Raw genomic sequence first — 22,171 nt, 5'->3', positions numbered from 1 at the left:
GCAGATATCAGTAGTGCACATCATATCTCAAACGGAAACCGTGGCACTTGGTCAGTTGTGTTCAAGATTTCATCACAGTTCTTCAGAAACTAATATAAATTTGTGTTGTGAGATCACGTCTGAATGTGGAAGTAAAACTACTTAAAAGGTGGACTGAAGTAAAGTTTCAGACAAAGGAACTTCACCAGAAATCTCAACAGGTAAGATGGCTTATCTAGTCACCTATAGATGTAGCAGAATTTACCTTGAGATTTAATGTACAGTACTATAACAGTCTGTTTACCCTACAATGGGTCTTGTTGTGTTCAGATAAAAGAACTAGAGCTTTATGTGATTGTTCCCAGCAAGAGAAACCAAGTAATCTTGTAGATATGATACCTTTTAATGGCTAACAAAAATACATGATGTTACAGCAAGCTTCCGAACTAACGCAGGGTTCTTCTTTGCGTTGGTTCGGAAGCTAGCTGTAACATCATGTATTTTTGTTAGCCATTAAAAGGTATCATATCTACAAGATTACTTGGTTTCTCTTGCTGGGAGCAATCACATTTTGCTCTACTGGCTAACACGGTACCAGATCTTTGCTTTCATTATAACTAGAGCTTTATAATGGTTTAAGCATTGTTGAACAAACCAAATCAGTAGAATCCAGTTTTGGGTCGAACTTAACTGAAAGTTCAGTTTGGCACGAATCCGAAGTGCACCATAAAAAGGCAAAGTTCAACCCAAAACAGGGTTCTACTGGTTCGGTTCGCACAAAACACTGGTGTATAACGCTGCCTAAGAGCCATAAAAAGCCCTTTAACACTCTGAGATTGCTGTACAGGGATTGCATGTCTGTTAGACGGTGTTATACACCAGTTTTACGTGTTTTGGTGACCTTCTGGTTCGGTTCTAACTAATTAGGAGTGAACTTAAGTTTTTGTAAAGGTTTGGCAAACTGGCCAAACTGAACTTTTCATAAGATCACTCATCACTAGGCCTAAGGTAATATTACTTGTTGCAGAGCAGTATCACACACAGGTTGAACTTTGCTTCATTGGTAGAAACACAGTGATTGTAGAAATACCCCTTTACTAAACATAAACTATATAAGGACTACTTATACACAATCATCGCTATGCGTATACATTTCACATGACTAGTATTATTCTACAAGTATTAATATAATTGCTAATATTCCATATACACCCTATGTATTGTATTACACTGATCTGTATTATACCACCTTCTCCTTATCAACCTGGATTCTTAGTTTGATGCAAAGTTGCTATTAGCCCTTTTGCTGCCAGAGACAAAAAAATGGCTTTCCAAATTAGAGATAGGAAGTGCAGACATGGAAAGTTTTTCTTTAAAAAAAAATGCCCTTTGCAGACTGAAGAAGGCTCTGCTTACCTTGCCTCGTGGCTGGTGCACCGCTGGTTAGACTTATGCATATTCTTTGTTGTGAAATCAGTTTTTAGTGATAGCTGGTGATTCCTATCATCTACATACAATAACATGATTTTTGACCAAAGGAATTGACTTCTCTAGCTTTGTTTTTACTATTTATACATACGTTTGAATTGTATCATTGAATGTGTCTTAAAGCCCATTTACAGGCAAAGATAATCTTTCAAAAGACTGAAAGATTGAAAGATTTTGCAATCTATTTGCATAAAGTGTTAATGGCCAGTAACGCTTTATCTTCTTCATTTGCATGTAAAAGGGCCCCCAGGAGCTGTTTGCAGAGATCAGCCTGTAATTAATCACATGTCCAGCTGTGCACACAACTGCATTGTTCTGCTTGTGGCTGTCTCAGTAGATGAATGATGGATTTTAAGTTCACCTTAAAATCATTGTTCAAATGAAAACTGCATGATGCCTATGTTTACATGTAATGATTATCGCTCAATTTTGGTCATTTGAATGAATTTTGAGCGATAATCGTTATGTGTAAATGGGCCTTTATGTTTCAGGAAACATTTTTCCCACTAGGCTTATATTTAAAGCCCTTCTCTGAAAATCCCTGCAGGGGTTGCCGTCATCCCATTGCTTTCAATGGGGCTGCAGAAGTACCGGCCCCATTAAAAGCAATGGGAGAACATCGCGCTCCTGTGCCACAGCTGTGACAGCTGTAGCAGGGGAATTCTTCATCCTCGTGGTGAGTCCCCTTGTCACTAAACACTGTGACAGTGCTGAAAGCAATGGCAGAACATTGCGCTCCTGTGCCACAGCTGTGGTAGGGGAATTCTTCATCCTCGTGGGGATTCTCCTTATCACTGAACACTGTATGACCGAGGTAGGAGTTCCAACTATGTGGCAGATCTAAACAGACTACCTACCTAGAAACTTGTCTTAGAGATCTAAAGGAACAAAAGGCAATCCTGAGGGCATGTGACAATCTTGACAGGATCATGCTGCTCCCTGAACAAGCAGTTAGTGGGGTAGATATAGCATTTGGAGAAATTGGTCAGAAAGAACAGGCATGTAATTGGATCAATGTAGTTGATGAGAGTAGAAAAGGTTCCCAGAAAATAAAGGACATTCCTATTTCTAAGCTTCCAAGAAAAATTGACAAAGGGTGTTAGTCTCAGAAATAGCAATCCTTGTGGACACTGCTCACCCTAAGGCCCCCTGTCCACGGACGTGTAAACCACTGGCGAATCACGCCGGCCAACGCTTCCCATAGCATTGCTATGGAAAGCACCGGCACCTGTACACGAGCAGAGAATCATTGCAATTTTCCGCTCGCGCCGGGCGGTTCACACAACGGAGCTTCGCCGCGGGATACCGCATCACCCCTGGGCAGCCAGCCTTAGGCTTTTCTCCCACGAGCGTAAATTGGCCGCTGTTTTCACAGTTGGCCGATATACGCCACCATCTGTGGCATTAAAGATCCTGAATGGGCGCAAAAATGTAACGTTTGTGCGCCCGTTCACACGGTATGAGCCCCGACAGGGGGCAGAGCGGCGTATTCCGGCCCAAAAGATAGTTCCAGTACTATTTTTGGGCCTGACATAAAAACACCCGGTGCTATATTGGCCGGCTGGGCGCTTTTACGTCACGAGAATACAGCCATGTGATCTGATGCATTGAAATCCAATACATCAGATCACAGCGTATGTGAAAACGGCCGGCTGATATACGGTCGTGGGAAAGAAGCCTAACAACGAGAATAACAGTCCAGCAAGTAGTTGGGGAGATTTTAATGCAGCTAGGCCTAGCCAGTTAGTGGTTATAGGGGATTCTGTAATCAAAAGACGGAAAGAATGGATGGAGTGTTCTGTGCTTGGGAGAAAATACAAGTGCAAGAGTATTTAAATTAGGGATGAGGGGGCAGGACAATACAGAAAAGAAAGGGGTAGATATATTAGAGAGGGGTCGGAGTATATTGAGTGGTGGTGATGTGGAGTTGGGTGGGATTCATATTACTCTTCATATCCCTAGCATCCCACACATCCTCAAGTTTTTGCACAAAATCTTTGACATGACTGCACAAATTTTACTCTGAACCTGAAAATGAGTTGCTGATCGTAAAAATCTTTTACAGGCGTAAAGAATATAAAATGAATCAGTTGAATATTTTTCTGCTCATCTTTCTTACGTCTCATATGAAGACGCATCTGGCACAGGTACAGTATCTTTATGACTTATCTGATCTGTAAAATAGAGTAATATAAACAAGGTGAATGATGGATATGTCAGGCATTTTTTTTTTAAATACACAGCGGAACCTATTTTTTCAGTTTTTGCTTCCATATTGCTATTATATTATAATTGATACATATGGATCAGTATTTGTCCATTAGAAAATAAAACTAATATGAAGACAAAAAAGATCAAATGCTGATGATATACTGTTGTGATGTCATCTGTTCAAAGTCTGAGTTACTGATTCATATTACGGATGTGTTACAATACGCTCATCTGAAACTGGCCTTAGACAAGTGTCCAAGATGCACCAAATCTATCATTCAGCATGAGCTACTGTTTTTTTGAAGTTTGCTTAGGACAGTGTTACATGTGCATTTGCGCCACATATTTGTGCAATTGGGATTGCATTTTTTCACACGTCTCTGTGTGCTTTACTGTACTTTTTGCACGCGCAAATCTTTTGTATTGCCCATTTACACCTGCAAAAAAATACACAACCATGCTCCCATTCATTGAAATGGCAGTTCATGCAAAATGATCGCTAAAACTGTCAATCTTTCAATTGTTCGAGCCTTTAAAGTGGTTCTATAAGGGCTTATTCACATTCGCGTCATCTCTGAATTTAATTAAAAAACAGGATGAAATAGCCCAGCCTGAAACTGAATGGACCCCATTACAGTCAATGTGATTCATTTAGTGCTGTATGGTTCTGTCATATGACTGTTCCATAGCAGGTAAAAGGAACCCAAAAGTGCCAATGCGAACAAGCCTTAAACTGCACGCATAATTGTTTTCCTGCCACTATAGGACTTCACTGCATTTACTTACACACTCATACAGATACACACATCCGCAAAACCATCATACATTAATCACTAGATATAGTACATTACAAAGCTTCAATTTAGTGTTCAACTAACTACTCTGAATGCAATCTTAAAGGGGTTGTCTCGAGGAAGCAGTGAATTTTTTTTTTTGCCCAGTCCCCCTAATTAAGCATACATTACTAAGCCCCCCCTGTAAATGACTTTTCTAGCTGGTTTGTACTTACAGTTCCAGCGTTTCAGCAACTTATAAAAAGTTTCCCAAGATGGCCGCCGGCTCTTTTCCCGTCGCTTGCTGTAGCCCGACGTGCGCACTCCCGAGACGCTACCAGCTGTGTCTCCCTGACAACCAGACGCCCCGCAGCCGCCGACCAGACCCCGGGATTGAACGCGGCCGACCACGGCACACAGTCACCCACCGCCAGGCAGCAGGTAACCGGCGCTAGGCCCCGGCCCCCCCGCGCTACACCCGGCTCCCCCGCGCTAGACCCTGACAACAGACGAAGGCCCCTCGGCCCAGCGGCAGTCCCCTCAAGACAGGTGAAGGTCCCGGGCCCCAGCGCTAGGCTCCGGAGCCCAGCGCTAGGCTCCGAAGCCCAGCGCTAGGTTCCGGAGCCCAGCGCTAGGTTCCGGAGCCCAGCGCTAGGACACCCGGAGGGGCCCACGCCTGTTAGTGACGCATCACCCCCGACCCATCACTTACCTGGGCGGCAGGGCGGCTTCTCGGGACAGCTGGGCGGCTTCTCGGGACAGCTGGGCGGCTTCTCGGGACAGCTGGGCGGCTCAAGTTTCTGCACCCCTCTCTAAGAGAGGATGGTACAGAATGGCCGCTCCAGCGCGCTCCCGAGAAGTGACAGCTCTTCTGCGCATGCGCAGAAGAGTTGTAGCGGCTAGCAGGCTGAAGCGGCTCGTGCTGAGAGCAGAAGACCGGACTGCGCAAGTGCGTCTAAAAAAGCAAGCTGCCAGCGAATTTGGACAGAACCATGGAGACGAGGACGCTAGCAACGGAGCAGGTAAGTGAATAACTTCTGTATGGCTCATATTTAATGCACGATGTATATTACAAAGTGCATTAATATGGCCATACAGACGTGTATAACCCCACTTGATTTTGCGAGACAACCCCTTTAAGGCACAAATATATGTCAATCAAATAAAGGGGTGCTCTAGGACTTTTTGGATTTTTTCAGTTGATGACTTGTCCTCAGCACAGGTCAGCAATAGTTGATTAGCAGGGTCTAGTCCATCACTCAGGATCCCCACTGATCAGCTTATTCCTGGTGCCATTGTCACTACAGGTAGTGCAGGAAGCAGATCTCACTGAGCATAGCACAGTGGCCCAAGTTGGTATTGCAAATGCGACTTTCATTGAATTCAATAGGAATCAGCTGATCCGCAGGGATCCAGAGTGGAAGCCCCCCACGATCATCTATTGATGACCTATCCTGAGGGCAGGATATCAATAGAACAAAATTCTGCCCCTTTAACATTGTCTCTAAGCCATGTTTAATGTATACATGGGATGCCAAATCTGAAAGAAAACAGAATCGCTGTGGAATAAAAAAAGCAACATAAATGATGCACTCCTTCAGCCAAATGTTGTATTAGTAATTTAATTAAGAGTCATGAGATAAATGATTCTTATTATTTACTTAAAAGTGCCATTAAAGCGGTTGTACAGTTGTAAACTATTGATAGCCCATCCTTAGAATAGTCCATCAATAGTGAATTGGAGAGGGTCTACCACCTGGGACGCCAATAATCAGCTGTTCTCTGGACCAGTATGTTTGAGTACGAGGCTGATTTCCACAGTAAGCAGACAGCTTTGTTTCCACTGCAGTGGCCAGGATTGGTATTATACTTCAATGGGAACTGGGTCTGCAATAGCAAGCCTGGCCACCACTGTGAGAAGAGAGCCATCTGCTTCCTGCAGAAATCAGTTTAACAGGCCCAGCAAATAGTTGGTTGGTGGGGTCTTGGGTAGAGGACCCCAACTGATTTACTATTGATGGCCTGTCCTAACGATCACCATCATAGTTTACAACTGGACAACCTTTTTAATTACAGGGCAATATACATAGAACCCTGCCTGTGAGGGCTTACAATCTACAAAAATTGTATTGAACAAATTTCCATGATATCTAGCTTAAGGGCGAGCACCCACTGGCGATTGCGTTTTCCGCGGGAAAAAAACGCAGCGTTTTCGCCGCGTTTCCCGCGATTTTTCCGCACGTTTTTCGCGGCGTTTTCGCGGCTTTTCCGTTAATTTCCATTGACATTCATGGGTGCATTAGGAGAAAAATAAGGACACATATGCAACTGACAGTTCCTATGTTAAAAACGCAAACGCAACGCAAAAAAAACGCCAGTGGACAGGAACACATGTTATCTCTATGCCTGTGCAGGAAAAACGCAAAACGCAAAATGCAAAACGCAGGTAAAAAAACGCCAGTGGGTGCTCGCCCTTACAGTGCACAAAGAAGATGGTAAGCTGTTAAAAATTTGTGGCTCTTGAAAGGGGTGTCCCAGTTTGATTGGTCTTGAGTGGTCTGGATCTGCACATGACCTGTTGGTACGTCTGCAGAAAGTGTGGTGTTGTGAACTAGCACAAGTATAGAATTTTTCCTTTCTTTTCTAACTTATTATTCTTTTATTACTATGTATTATAGCATATTATAGCCTTGTGTAGCGCAGTATGTTAAGGCAGCAGAAATGCAGTCCTAAGCTCTCACTCACGACCTGAAGGTTGCAGGTTCAATCCCCACTTGGTTCAGGTAGCCAGCTCAAGGTTGACTCAGCCTTCCATCCTTCTGAGGTCAGTAAAATGAGTATCTAGCTTGCTGGGGGTAACAAGATGACTGGGGAAGGCAATGGCAAACCACCCCACAAAAACAGTCTGCCAAGAAAACATCACAATGTGATGTCACCCTAGGAGTCAGTCATGACTCAGTGCTTGCACCAGGGGACTTTACAGTATATTATAGCTGACATATCTCAGTTAGAAGTAGTGATTCCCACTGACAAATTAAAAAGCCTACAAACTGATCTTTTTATTCTGTCTAGGAAATACAACTGAGTGACAATCCTGAGATATTTGATGATCAATATAAAGGTTGCAGATTGAAGATGGATAAGATCATCCCAAAAGTATTAAAATCTGAAAATAATTCCAATGATCTGTTTAGAATTGATTGGGAAATGGCCTCAAAATATTGGAGCACAATCAAATCAAACATAAATAATCTTCCACAAGGTTTTAGAGATGAACATGGGATTGCGCTGGTTGCTTACACAAGTAATCTGTATCAGGCTTTCAATAAAGCAACAAGAGATGTGGGCAATTCAATAGAAAATTACAGGAATAAATTCCGTTTTAAAGCAATGCACTATTACTTGACTATGGCGGTGCGGATGTTATCCAAGAAGAGCAAAAAGCTGGTCTATAGAGGAGTGAGGAATATTCACTTCAAACCTTCTAATCATTCACGAGGTGTCATCCGTTTTGGCCAGTTTACTTCTGCTAGTGAAGATCGAGCAATAGCTATAAAATTTGGCACTTCATCATTCTTCGAAATACAAACACGTTTGGGGGTTGAAATACAGAGATTTTCACAGTATCCCTCAGAAAAAGAGGTATTAATTCCTGGATATGAGATATTCAAAGTACTATCCTTTAATAGAAAAACTCACAGCTTCAAGTTATTCAGTAAAGGACGTGCCAAAAGTCGCTTTAACTGTGCCTATTTTAAAAGGTAAGATTCACATGGTGGTAAGCAAGAAATACAGAGATTATAATAATAAATGCAATCAAATCAACTAAATAACTTCTATACTAAAAAGTCATTACTATAAAGTTATCAAAGAGGCTTCTGTGAAAGATTACCATTCATGAAGACTTGACAACATCAATGGCAGTTTCACATAAAATCTGTATGCAAATGGGAGATGGTGCAATGTCTTAGCAGTATCACCTAGAAGGTAACTTTCCTATAAGTCAATTTTCAACTGTCAGGACTCAATCCTATGACCTTGTGTGCTCCAAGTGATGCTACTGCTGATTGCTCCCCTGATTCCTAGTAGCTTGTTTCTCAGCTTGTTTCCTGTTCCATGTTCCTGGCTCTGTGTTTCCCTGTCTAGGTCCATCCCACTTCTTGTACCTTCCCCCACTAGCTCCCTATATAAGCCTACCAGTCTTTAACCAAGCTCTTCCTCTTTGTTGCCTACAATAAGAAGATTGATCTCTGTGTATCGACCCCTGACTTGTCTCCTGACCACATCTCTGCTTAACCCTCTGTGCTGCATCAACATCTCCATGTATTAACCCCTGGCTTGTCTCCTTACCACATCTCTGCTTAGCCCTCTGTGCTACATCAACATCTCTGTGTACCAATCTCAGCTTGCCTGAAATGCTACACTGACCTTTTAACAGGCCTTGTTAGCTTAGTGAAAGAAATTTGGGATTTGGATCGCTACAGATCTAAAGGTATAAGGAATGCATGATAAAATTATCATTTTAATAAAGCTATCCTTCCTGCCCTGGAAATAAAGGGTTTATCAAAATTGTTTAAAAGCTCTGGAATATAATTAAGCATGGGTAAAAAATTTTTAGTAAATGTAAGGGAACTACATTGCTTGTCAATTGTATACCTAACTATGGTATAGAATGATCATTCCAGACATATAGAACGTAATTAGTTATATATTGCTTGGTTTTGTTAGCAATCCCGGCACTTGATAATTGAAATTGTGTATTATTTAGTTATAACATAAAATTATCATGAAATTAAGGATTACAAATTGGGTCTGTTTTAAAGAGGAGATAGGGTTTGTTAAACCCAAAATAACATCATCGGCGTAGAGCCCAATTTTTTTGGTTCTGATATTTTAATTTAATGTCTTTAATATCTTTATTACTTCTAATATGTTCAGCTAGGGACTCCATAAGTAAAGCAAAGATAAGGGGCCATTGGAAATTGTAAATAGGGCTAAATGCACCCAGATGTAAAGACCTATGCAGATAACGCCGAATAGAATAACAGAATCGCAGATTTAATGGGGCATGAGAAACCAAATTTTTGCAAAGTAGCCTTCAGGTATCGCTACTGGATCCAGTCAAACGCCTTCTAAGGCTAGGAATAAAGAGTGTACACGGCCAAATTCAGCAGCTCTTTTAACATTTAAGAACCTATGAGTTCCATTGGGGGCCTGTCTCTGCAGAATAAATCCTACTTGATCTGCAGCAACCAGCGTTGGTAGAACAGAGAAAAGTCAATTGCTGAGAATTTTAGCATAAATCCGATAGCCAAATTGATCAGCCTGGAGATGCTGCCGTATAGGCTTGTGGAAACTGAGGCTTTCAAAAGCATGATGGCGGCGGCGGCCCCGCGATACTCGGTTCCCAGTCGCCACTACTTTTCTCGATGTGCCCTCCCAGCCCTGCACGACCACGTCTCCCGCAACATTGTAAGCGCCCTCACCAACGCGGTTACTGCCAAAGTCCACTTAACAACGGACACGTGGACAAGCACAGGCGGGCAGGGCCACTATATCTCCCTGACGGCACATTGGGTGAATTTAGTGGAGGCTGGGACCGAGTCAGAGCCTGGGACCGCTCACGTTCTACCCACCCCCAGAATTGCGGGCCCCAGCTCGGTGCTGGTATCTGCGGCGGTGTATGCTTCCTCCACTAAACCACCCTCCTCCTCCTCCTCCAACGCAACCTCTGTCTCACAATCAAGATGTGTCAGCAGCAGCACGTCGCCAGCAGTCGGTGTCGCGCGGCGTGGCAGCACAGCAGTGGGCAAGCGTCAGCAGGCCGTGCTGAAACTACTCAGCTTAGGAGAGAAGAGGCACACAGCCCACGAACTGCTGCAGGGTCTGACAGAGCAGACCGACCGCTGGCTTGCGCCGCTGAGCCTCCAACCGGGCATGGTCGTGTGTGACAACGGCCGTAACCTGGTGGCGGCTCTGCAGCTCGGCAGCCTCACGCACGTGCCATGCCTGGCCCACGTCTTTAATTTGGTGGTTCAGCGCTTTCTGAAAAGCTACCCACACTTGTCAGACCTGCTCGGAAAGGTGCGCCGGCTCAGCGCACATTTCCGCAAGTCCAACACGGATGCTGCCACCCTGCAACATCGGTTTAATCTGCCAGTGTACTGACTGCTGTGCGACGTGCCCACATGGTGGAACTCTACGCTCCACATGTTGGCCAGACTCTATGAGCAGTGTAGAGCTATAGTGGAATACCAACTCCAACATGGGCGGCGTAGTGGGAGTCAGCCTCCTCAATTCTTTACAGAAGAGTGGGGCTGGTTGGCAGACATTTGCCAGGTCCTTGGAAACTTTGAGGAGTCTACCCAGATGGTGAGCAGGGATGCTGCAATCATTAGCGTCACCATTCCTCTGCTATGCCTCTTGAGAAGTTCCCTGCAAAGCATAAAGGCAGACGCTTTGCGCTCGGAAACGGAGGCGGGTGAAGACAGTATGTTGCTGGATAGTCAGAGCACCCTCATGTCTATATCTCAGCGCGTTGAGGAGGAGGAGGAGGAGGGGGGGAGGAGCATGAGGAGGAGGGGGAAGAGACAGCTTGGCCCACTGCTGAGGGTACCCATGCTGCTTGCCTGTCATCCTTTCAGCGTGTATGGCCTGAGGAGGCGGAGGAGGAGGAGGAGGAGGATCCTGAAAGTGATCTTCCTAGTGAGGACAGCCATGTGTTGCGTACAGGTACCCTGGCATACATGGCTGACTTCATGTTAGGATGCCTTTCTCGTGACCCTCGCGTTACACGCATTCTGGCCACTACGGATTACTGGGTGTACACACTGCTCGACCCACGGTATAAGGAGAACCTTTCCACTCTCATACCCGAAGAGGAAAGGGGTTCGAGAGTGATGCTATACCACAGGACCCTGGCGGACAAACTGATGGTAAAATTCCCATCCGACAGCGCTAGTGGCAGAAGGCGCAGTTCCGAGGGCCAGGTAGCAGGGGAGACGCGGAGATCAGGCAGCATGTACAGCGCAGGCAGGGGAACACTCTCCAAGGCCTTTGCCAGCTTTATGGCTCCCCAGCAAGACTGTGTCACCGCTCCCCAGTCAAGGCTGAGTTCGCGGGAGCACTGTAAAAGGATGGTGAGGGAGTACGTAGCTGATCGCACGACCGTCCTCCGTGACGCCTCTGCCCCCTACAACTACTGGGTGTCAAAGCTGGACATGTGGCCTGAACTCGCGCTGTATGCCCTGGAGGTGCTTGCTTGTCCTGCGGCTAGCGTCTTGTCAGAGAGGGTGTTTAGTGCGGCTGGGGGAATCATCACGAATAAGCGTACCCACCTGTCAACCGACAGTGCCGACAGGCTTACACTCATCAAGATGAACAAAGCCTGGATTTCCCCAGACTTCTCTTCTCCACCAGCAGACAGCAGCGATACCTAAACAATACGTAGGCTGCACCCGCGGATGGAAGCATCGTTCTCTATCACCATCAAAAGCGGGGACCTTTTAGCTTCATCAATCTGTGTATTATATTTATCCTCCTCCTCCTGCTCCTCCTCCTGAAACCTCACGTAATCACGCCGAACGGGCAATTTTTCTTAGGCCCACAAGGCTCAGTCATATAACTCTTGTAAACAATGTTTATACGTTTCAATGCTCATTAAAGCGTTGAAACTTGCACCTGAACCAATTTTTATTTTAACTGGGCTGCCTACAGGCCTAGTTACAAATTAAGCCACATTAACCAAAGCGATTAATGGGTTTCACCTGCCCTCTTGGTTGGGCATGGGCAATTTTTCTGAGGTACATTAGTACTGTTGGTACACCAATTTTTTTGGGCCCTCGCCTACAGTGTAATCCTAGTAATTTTTAGCCCACCTGCATTAAACCTGACACTACCTCAGCTGTGCTGGGCACTGCAATGGGATATATTTATGTACCGCCGGTGGGTTCCAGGGAGCCACCCATGCTGTCGGTCCACACGGAGTAGTAACTGCATGTTTCCACTTCTAAAGAACCCCAGTCTGACTGGGGCATGCAGTGTGGGCCCAAGCCCACCTGAATTAAATATCACATTACCTCAGCTGTGCTGGGCACTGCAATGGGATATATTTATGTACCGCCGGTGGCTTCCTGGGACCCACCCATGCTGTCGGTCCACACGGAGTTGTAACTGCATGTGTCCACTTCTAAAGAACCCCAGTCTGACTGGGGCATGCAGTGTGGGCCCAAGCCCACCTGCATTTAATCTGACGTTAGCTCTGCTGTCTAGGGCACTGCAATGGGATACATTTATGTACAGCCGGTGGGTTCCAGGGAGCCACCCATGCTGTGGGTGCACACAGAATTCCCATTGCGGAGTTGTACCTGCCTGTGACTATTTATAATAAAAAACGCGGTCTGACTGGGGTATGCAGACACCTTGACAGAATGAATAGTGTGTGGCACATAGGTTCCCCATTGCTATGCCCACGTGTGCAGCTCCTGATGGTGGTGGCACAGGATTATATTTCTCATTGCTTCTGTACAGCATTGTGGGCTATCGCCCCGCCCCCTTTAAAGAGGGTCGCTGCCTAGCCGTGCCAACCCTCTGCAGTGTGTGCCTGCGGTTCCTCCTCATGGCATACGCACTTATAAATAGACATGAGGGTGGTGTGGCATGAGGGCGCTGATGGCTGCGTAGGGACACTTTGGTGTGCGCTGTGGACACTGGGTCGTGCGGGGGGTGGGGGGGTTGGGCAGCATGTAACCCAGGAGAAGTGGCAGCGGAGTGTCATGCAGGCAGTGATTGTGCTTTGTTGGAGGTAGTGTGGTGCTTAGCTAAGGTATGCATTGCTAATGAGGGCTTTTCAGAAGTAAAAATTGTTGGGAGGGGGGGGCCCACTCTTGCCGCTATTGTGGCTTAATAGTGGGACCTGGGAACTTGAGATGCAGCCCAACATGTAGCCCCTCGCCTGCCCTATCCGTTGCTGTGTCGTTCCCATCACTTTCTTGAATTGCCCAGATTTTCACAAACGAAAACCTTAGCGAGCATCGGCGATATACAAAAATGCTCGGGTCGCCCTTTCACTTCAATAGGGTTTGTTATTCGAAACGAACCCTCGAGCATCGCGAAATTTTCGTCCCGAGTAACGAGCACCCGAGCATTTTGGTGCTCGCTCATCTCTAATTTTCACATTTGATTCATATTCTGGGTGAGAAAGCATGTATTCATTAAGTTTCCAGGGAAAGGAGGGGGATTAAGAATACTTCTCATGTAAAGACAGAGACACTGGGGCATGATCTGACCAGATTATGGTCCCGATGTTCTGTATAACCTTCCACAATGCTCTGGCATCCAAGAAAAACAAATCAATCCTTGAGTAAAGGCCCATTTAAACACAATGATTATCGCTCAAAAGATGTCTTTTGAGTGTCTTTTGAGCGATAATCATTGTACCATTAAAACGCAAGGTGATTGCTGGGAGCACCCGGCTGTCATACAACCGAACGCTCAAAGTGGAAGATGCAGAAGACAAGCGGGGTGTCCCCACTTGTCTTGTGCATCCAGCTGTTTTCTGCACGGAGCGCCCGGCTGTTATACAGCCGAGCGCTCCGTGCAAGGTTTGGAGAGCACAGTGGGACAGCTGCGTTCTTCATACCCAGCCTGTCATCAGGGAGCAGGATGCAGCTGAAACAATAGTATCAGCTGTATCCTGCTGTGAATTCCGGATAAGGCTGATCGTTCTCTTTCAGGATGCTGAAAGACAAAGAGGAGTGATGGCTTAACTAAAACTGCACAATGTCAGTGCAGTTACACACAACTATTATCACTCAAAAGATGGTTTTGAGCGATAATCATTGCGTCTAAATGGGCGTTAAGAAGACTGAGGCAAAGATAAAAAGGTATTATTCATCTCACATGTATCATGAAACAACCTAAAGGGTCTGTATAAAGGTTCTGTTGGGAGAACGATACCTAATTGCTGATTGCAATTAGTACTCCTTTTTTTATTCTTGTTGGGATTAGAAGCTAAAAAAATATGTTGGAATTTAGGATGCGAGGACTTAGGGTGTTTGTCTTTTATAAACCATGTTTCCTTAGCAAAAAGTACGTCAGCATATGGTTTGAGGGCCTCATGCCAAAGTCAACTGCCCTTGAATGGGCTGTTCAAATCTTTAACATTTAAGGAAAAAATAGTAATAGGCACGATAAATAAACAAAAAAGCTATGCTGTCTTCATGGCTGACAGAGATTGGTGGACACATAGTTTAGGAAAGAACCTCTCAAAAATATAATGAAAACAAAATCAAAAATAACAAAGAAACAAATAAGAAAATAGAAAAACAGTATAATACCTAGTGCATACAGCGCTAAAGGTGAACAATAATAATTGGGAGGTATAAACATATCCAAACACATATCTAAACATCATAGATATCTCCATAATGTAAATAAGTATCAAGAAAAAAGGTGAAAACATATAGAGAGATAATAGCAGCCACCAGAGGTCTTGCAAAGGGGTCAAAGAGCGGTGCAGGAAAAAGCCTGTAGGCTTATTTATCCCCTTAGTGACGGCCCAATAGTGTTTTTACGTCCTGCTGTTGCAAGAGGTGTATGGAGGGAGATAGAGTTTATTACAGCTGACACCCACGGGCAATAGCCGCAATCGCACTTTCGGCCGATCGCAGCTATTATCCCTTTAAATGCCTCTGTCAATTCTGACAGCGGCATTTAAATTCCCCGAATGATGTTCGGGGGTCCCGTACGGCCCCCCTGCGGTGAGATCGGGGGAACCGTGCAGGTGTCATGGCAGCCAAGGGCCTTCTGAAAGACCCACAGGGCTGCCTTGGCAGACTGCCTATCAAGCCATCCCCGTGGGGTGGCTTGATAGACTGCCTGTCAAAAAACAGTATGACATAATGCTATAGCATTATGTCATACTCCAGGCGCAATCAAAGCATTGCTGGTTGTGGTCCTCTAGGAGGACTAAAAGAAAGTGTAAAAATAAAATCAATAAAGCTTCAGTAATTCTTAAAAAAAAAAGTAATAAAAGTTCAAGAAAAAACCCTTTTGCTATATTTGCAATAAAAAAATCAAAATAATAAACCAAAAATACGTGTTTGGTAACGCTGCGTCCGTAAAAGTCCTATCTATCAAATAATGTATTATTTACTGTGCATGGTGAACATGGTCTGAAAAAAAAATAAAGATTTTGGTCACCCTATCTCAGAAAAAAAATGTAATAAAAAGCGATCAAAAAGTCAAATGTATGCAACAATCGTACCAACGGAAACGACAGCACATACCGCACAAAATGAGCCCACAGATAACTATGTCAACAGAAAATAAAAAAGTTATTGTGCGCAGAAAATGGACACAGAAAATAATTTTAGTAGTACAGCAAGAAAAAAAAAACGATATAAGTTTGGTATCGTAGTAATTGTACTGACCCATAGAATAAAGTTATCAGGTCATTTTTGTTGCAGTTTATGCACCGTAAAAACAGGACGCACCGAAAGAGGCTGGAATGTCGGTTTTTTTTCCATTTCTCTCCGCTTAGAATTTTTAAAAAGTTTTTCAGTACATTATATGGTACTATAAATAGTACCATATGGTACTATAAATATTGAAAAACACAACTCATCCTGCAAAAAACAAGCCCTCATACAGCGACGTTGATGGGTAAATAAAGGAGCTATGATTTTTTAAAAACAAAAATAAAAAAAAGCAAAAAAGCTGCATCACTTAAGGGTGCGTTCACACGAGCGTGTTTCTGTACGTACTTAGGTGCGTACATACGTCTGCACCTAGGTACGAGCAAAAATACGCGTGAACACAGCTGCATGCTTGTTGTCAATGGAGCCGCAGCTGCTGCCGACGGCTCCATTGAAAACAATGCTCTGCCAGCCCTCTGCATTCTTTTTCAGGGAAGGGATTTACATATAAGCCCTTCCCTGAAAAAGAAACATTTTAGTGCAAAACAAAAACTTACCTCTCCGCCGCTGCCATGACCCACGCGGGCATGAAGAACACATCTGCCGCATGCGGCAGATGTTTCCTTCACCCCCGCTAGTTAAAAGAATTCCCTGCTGCTACATCTGCCACATCTGTGGCAAATGCTGCAAAGGGAATTCTTCAATTCTCAACCGCAACAGTCACACGACAGCTGCGGTAGAGAATTCTGCAGCCGGCATCCCGTCAATAGCTTTTCAGGGAAGGGTTTCATAAGCCCTTCCATGAATAGCCATTTAAAAAAGTGTATTAAAAAAAAAAACAATACTCACCTCCCTTCAGCTGCCGGGGCTCAGCCACGACTTCTGGCGTTGTCCCCGGCTCTAGCGCTGTCCCCAGTATTTCAGCCAATCACAATCAGAGCTTCCAACAGGTGGGGATTTTAAATCCCCGGCTGCTGATAGCTCAAAACAGCAGTGCAGAGCCGTGGACAGCGGCAGAAGTCGTCACTGAGCCTCGGCAGCCGTCAATGGCTTTTCAGGGAAAGCCTTCATAAGCCCTTCCCTGAAAAGCCTTTTAAAATAGTGAAAAAAAATTTAAAAAATACTCACCTGCCGAGGCTCAGCGGCGACTTCTACCGCTGTCCCCGGCTCTGTAGCTCTCAGCTACCAGCAGGTGGGGATTTTAAATTCCCGGCTGCTGATAGCTTAGGAGCGCTACAGAGCCAGGGAAGCTGAGCCCTGGCAGCTGCCAATGGCTTTCAGGGAAGGGCTTCATAAGCCCTTCCCTGAAAAAAGCAATTAAAGGTAGTGTAAAGAAAAAAATTTTACTTACCTGTCGGCCGCTGCTGTGTCCCCGCGGGGATGAAGAACACATCTGCATGCGGCAGATGTTTCCTTCATCCCCGCTAGTTAAAAGAATTCCCTGCTGATACATCTGCCACATCTGTGGAAGATACAGCAGAGGACTTCTTTAATTCTCTACCGCAGCTGTCACACATGTCAGCTGCGGTAGAGGATTCTGCTGCCGGCAATTGATTTCAGGAAAGGGCTTTGAATATAAGCCCTTCCCTGAAAATCAAGTAAAAGTGGTTTAAAAAAACAAAAAAAATAGATACTCACCTCCCTTCAGCTGCAGGGGCTCGGCTGCGTCTTCTCCTGCTGTCCCCTGCACTTTAGTGCTGATCTATAAGCAGGTGGGGATTTCAAATCGCCTGCTGAAAGAGCTGAATGTGATTGGCTGAGGTGCTCAGCCAATCACAGGCAGCTCTCGCCCGTCATTCATTTGGGGAGAGCTGCCTGTGATTGGCTGAGCACCTCAGCCAATCGCATTCAGCTCTTTCAGCAGGTGGGGAATTTAAATCCCCGCCTGCTGATAGATCAGCACCACAGTGGAGGGGACAGCAGGAGAAGACACGGCTGAGCCCCTGCAGCTGAAGGGAGGTGAGTATCTATTTTCTTTATTTTTTAAACCACTTTTACTTGATTTTTAAGGGAAGGGCTTATATTTAAAGCCCTTACCTGAAATCAATTGCCGACAGCAGAATCCTCTACCACAGCTGTCAAGTGTGACAGCTGCGGTAGAGAATTGAAGAATTCCTCTGCTGCATCTACCACAGATGTGGCAGATGTAGCAGCAGGGAATTCTTTTAACTAGTGGGGATGAAGGAAACATCTTATATGTACAGCTCTTCCATGAAAAACAATTCAGGTGTGCCAGCAGACCGTTGTCTTCAATGGAGCCGCCGGCAGCAGAAACGGCTACATTGAAGGGAATGCCTGCATTTTTTTTTTTACAATAAAATTTTTATTTTTCAGGGAAGGGCTTATATGTAAAGCCCTTCCCTGAAAAAAAATGCAGGGAGCAGCAGCGGCTTGATTGAAAACAATGCGTGCATTCCCTATGGTGCACGCATTTCCTACCTTTGCAGGCACGCACCTGCAAAGTACGGACATGTGCACACACCATAGGGAATGCAATGTTGCAAATAGAAGCGTGTTTTTGTGCGTGCGTATGTACGCACAAAAACACGCTCGTGTGAACACACCCTAAGGGATTATATTAGATGTTATGGGGCAAATCTGCAGCGCCATATAATAAATATCCTTGGCATTCAAAGGATCCTGTCGAATTGTGACATTGGTACATAGTAATTAAAGTATCATCATGCATTTGGTACCAGGTAAATATTGCATTTTCAAATTAAAGATATATGAACCTTAACATGTTAACTAATAACATACTGTGTTCTTAATCTACAGACGTTAGGAGATGAATCATGTTGCTCACATCTCTAATGCAATATTCTGTCTCTGCTCAGAAGCTGAATGCTTAGAAGACGGATGAGGAGGAAAGTGTAAGAAGAAGCCAAGCAATCATTTGGTGCACCGCTCACCTGCCTGCACACTTGCTTACATGTCACTATGTTATGTTGTAATGTGCATTCATAGGGTTTTCTGGGTACAAGTACAGTACATAGCTTTTAAATATAGTGTACTATGAGGGGAATTTATCAAAGCATTAGTGTTAGCTTTCTGGTGGAAAAATAGTCCCAAATTTTAGTGTACAACTTTTGTTGCACAAAAACATGTGACCTTTTTCTATTTTGTGCTGCGTTTTTCACTCAGGATCAGGATTTAGTAGTCTCTCCAGCCCAACAGATTTACTAAAATGTGGTATAACGTATAGCACATATCTCCTCCAGCTCATGGCTGACATTGACTCTATTTTCTGGCACACAGAGTCATAGATGCATCACATTTATTAAGGGGCATGTGCTTCTTGCTGCAGAACACTTAAGATTAAGACCAGAGTCACATAGGTGTAAGGACTTATTTACACGAGTGTATATCAGCCGGCGTTTTCATGTCCGACCGATATACGCTTCTATCTAAGCAGTCCTCCCTTCCCTCCCCCTCACCGGCTCTATGTTACTCTCTTCCACTCCAGCGTTTGCATTGGAAGGGGGCGGGAGGGGGCTGAGCTAAACTCCGCTCTGTCCCGCCTCCTCCCATTGCAAACAGCCGGAGGGGAGGAGAGAGGCAGAGAGCCGGTGAGGGGGAGGGAAGGGGGGAACTGCTCAGATGGAAGTGTATATCGGCCGGCTGTGAAATTGCCAGCGATATAGGCTCGTGTAAATAAGCCCTAAGCGCAATTACACGTACATTTGTTGCATATTTGTGCACATGTGCACTTTTTACTGTAATTTTTGCATGTGCAAATCATGTGCAAAATATCACGCAACCAAGCTCCCATTCATTGCAATTGGCAATTAGTGTCATTAGTTTAATATTTTAATATTTTTTGGCATGACCGAAATGTGCCTGCAAAATACATGCATTTAAATGAACCCATTGAAATCAATGTGTTCTGTTCACTGCGTATTGCATATACAAAACGCTGCGCAAATACGTTTGTGTAATACAAGTCCAAGACTGCTTTATGAAATGCCGGTCTTAGTAAAATTGTATGCGTTTCCATTCCTTACTATATTTGTCAGTGAATGGGACCATTCTTAATGATATGTGGTACAAACCTTCTACTTCACACAGCTGCTAGTTGGCCACATCAGCCACATCAGCCACACGGTATGTCTACATTTTGTCCAATTTACCTCTCAAGAGATTTCCTAGACTGGAGATATTTCTAGTAGACTTAGCTGTGAGAAGTATTAGGCCTGCATGGATTTTCATCCCCTGGATAAGGCCGGTTTCAGACGAGCGCATTACGTCCACACAGGTCCCTGTCATGCTCTGAGTTCGAGTCAGTAAACCCCCCCGGTCGGGTGGGGACAAATGTTCATATTATTGCAGCTGTCATTCACTCATCTAAAGCCAGCCTAAAAATAAGGATTCTTCGTCAGCAAAGTGCAGCTCTTAAATTGATGAGTGATGAAATCTTAAAGTAGATTAGAAAGTTGAAGTACATCTCATTAGCACATTACTAAGCTTTATTTACATAAAACCAGAAAACTAATGAAAACGTCATGTATTTGCCAAGCTTTTTAGCGCTTTGCAGAATCTTTAATTTTCTTTGAAATGGCAAATTATACAATAAAATCTCAAGTTTGCAACTCGTTTCTAGCATCTACTTTGGAGCAGAAAGAAGTACACTAAGTAACAAGGAAAAGGACATTGTGTCATTGATAAGAATGATTCTAGAAATCTTAGTATTGGTAAGCAATATGTGGGCCAACTGGTCTATACGTGAGAATCACTACAGATGCCGTTCTGCTCAAACACTGATACAAAGGTTAAGCATTAAAGCGGTCCCATCTATACAGGGGGTCTCCCATCAGGATATCTGCTGCTCATACTAGATTTACAAAGCATGCAATGCAATCTATGTATAGGAAAAAGTTACAGTTAAGAGTAAAAGCAGAGTGTCCTACAGTTATCATTGTGGAGCAGTGATCGAATTCTGCAACTCATGCCGGGGGAGTCAGCCTCAAATACAGCCTGCTGCAGATTATCAGGAACTTCCTGTGAAAGGCTAGAATATACACTGTGGACAAAGCATTTGCATGTTTTTCAGAACAAGTGCTTTATTCTTCTATTTAGTAATGTGTCGGCCCTCCTTTTGCTTGTATTACAGCGGTAACACATTGAGGCGTACTTTCCACAAGTTCTCTGTAAGTCTGGACAGGAATAGCTCGCCATTCCTCGTGCAAATGCTGTGAGAAGAGATTGCTGTGAAGATGGGCATGGGTGGCGGTGTCGTACCCGTCGCTCCAGTTCGTCCCACAAGTACTTGATCGGATGAATGAATAGTTATTACAAAATGAGCAGCTTTTTATTTTACCCATGCCCTTCCCAGCATACCATTTGGCAAACTCAGTATTTGCATATTTGCTGATTTTCTGCAGTGACCAAATACTTTCGTCCATTTATTGTATGTCACTGTTTGCAGACGTATACATTGTCCATAGGTTTCCATTTTAGAAAGAAAAGACATATGCCACAGGATGCCTCTATATAAGAAAGAGCAGCTATTTATGCTCTCACATACAGTTATAAAAGGTATACCATTGCATGCTGGGTAAATAGGGTTCAGTATAGGTACACATAACATTGTATGGCCAGCGTAGTATAAAAGGCTATGTGGAAATAGCCTAAGAGCTCTTGGAAATGCTGCACAATCAGTCATATCAAGCAATAGTAAAATAAAACTTAACCCACCTTTACTTACTGTATTTGTATTTTTCCATTATGGTATTTTGTGATTAGACACTTGGGATTAAAACGCCCTCAAAACAGAGTACATTTTTGAGTACTTTTCTGTTTTGTGACTTCTTTACCTTAGTTTTTAGTCTCAGTTTAAAATATGATGTTTGTCTCCCCCTAGTGTAGACCTTCATTATTGCATGAGAAACATTTCTTGATCAAATCTCTGATATGCAATAAGTGAAATAGCATGTGGCACAATCTTTTCTGGCCGAAGGGCCCGATTGTCAGATTGAAACAACCTCAATTGCTGCAGTAAAACTCAATGAAGTATTCGAATTTGAGACACTTATAACATAATGAAAGTAATATCGAAAAATGTCTGATAGGTACCAATTCCAACCCCAGAACTCCCAACTATCTGGTGAATAGGGGATCCCTCATCCCCCAATCAGAACTCCAGAGAGGAGGAGACCCCATGCATTTGGAGTTCAGCCAGGATGGACAGGCTGCCCACAGCAAGCACTGCTTGTGATGTGGGGCCCGTCCAGTGAACAGGGAAGTGGCTGACGTATGGAGCAGAGCCGGAAGCGGTCATTTTGACGGCTCTAGCTCTGCTTCCAG

The 22,171-nt window shown here is 44.3% G+C and overlaps 1 protein-coding gene across 2 annotated transcripts; it reads left to right on the top strand.

Moving 5' to 3' along the window:
- Window positions 1-91: 91 nt before the first annotated feature.
- Window positions 92-19,264, top strand: LOC136573376 (T-cell ecto-ADP-ribosyltransferase 2-like). Of its 2 annotated transcripts, none has more exons than XM_066574672.1 (4): window positions 92-200; window positions 3,533-3,614; window positions 7,524-8,212; window positions 18,706-19,264. In XM_066574672.1, exons 2-4 carry the CDS (start codon window positions 3,549-3,551, stop codon window positions 18,710-18,712), a joined length of 762 nt encoding a protein of 253 aa, XP_066430769.1. In that variant the 5' UTR covers window positions 92-200; window positions 3,533-3,548; the 3' UTR covers window positions 18,713-19,264. The 2 variants fall into 2 exon arrangements, with proteins under 2 accessions (XP_066430769.1, XP_066430770.1); XM_066574673.1 differs by having other exon boundaries at window positions 18,647-19,264.
- The last annotated feature ends 2,907 nt before the right edge of the window (window positions 19,265-22,171 follow it).

Source organism: Eleutherodactylus coqui, chromosome 7 (assembly GCF_035609145.1).
Source record: "Eleutherodactylus coqui strain aEleCoq1 chromosome 7, aEleCoq1.hap1, whole genome shotgun sequence".
NCBI lineage: Eukaryota > Metazoa > Chordata > Amphibia > Anura > Eleutherodactylidae > Eleutherodactylus > Eleutherodactylus coqui.
Note: the sequence above shows the minus strand (reverse complement) of the source record. Positions and strands in the feature narration are given on the sequence as shown.

Excerpts from the sequence above, each read along its gene's own strand:
- LOC136573376 (XM_066574672.1), top strand. The coding sequence starts at position 3,549 with ATGAATCAGTTGAATATTTTTCTGCTCATCTTTCTTACGTCTCATATG. Across the intron at positions 3,615-7,523 it reads TGAAGACGCATCTGGCACAG|GAAATACAACTGAGTGACAA; the intron begins GTACAGTATCTT and ends TATTCTGTCTAG.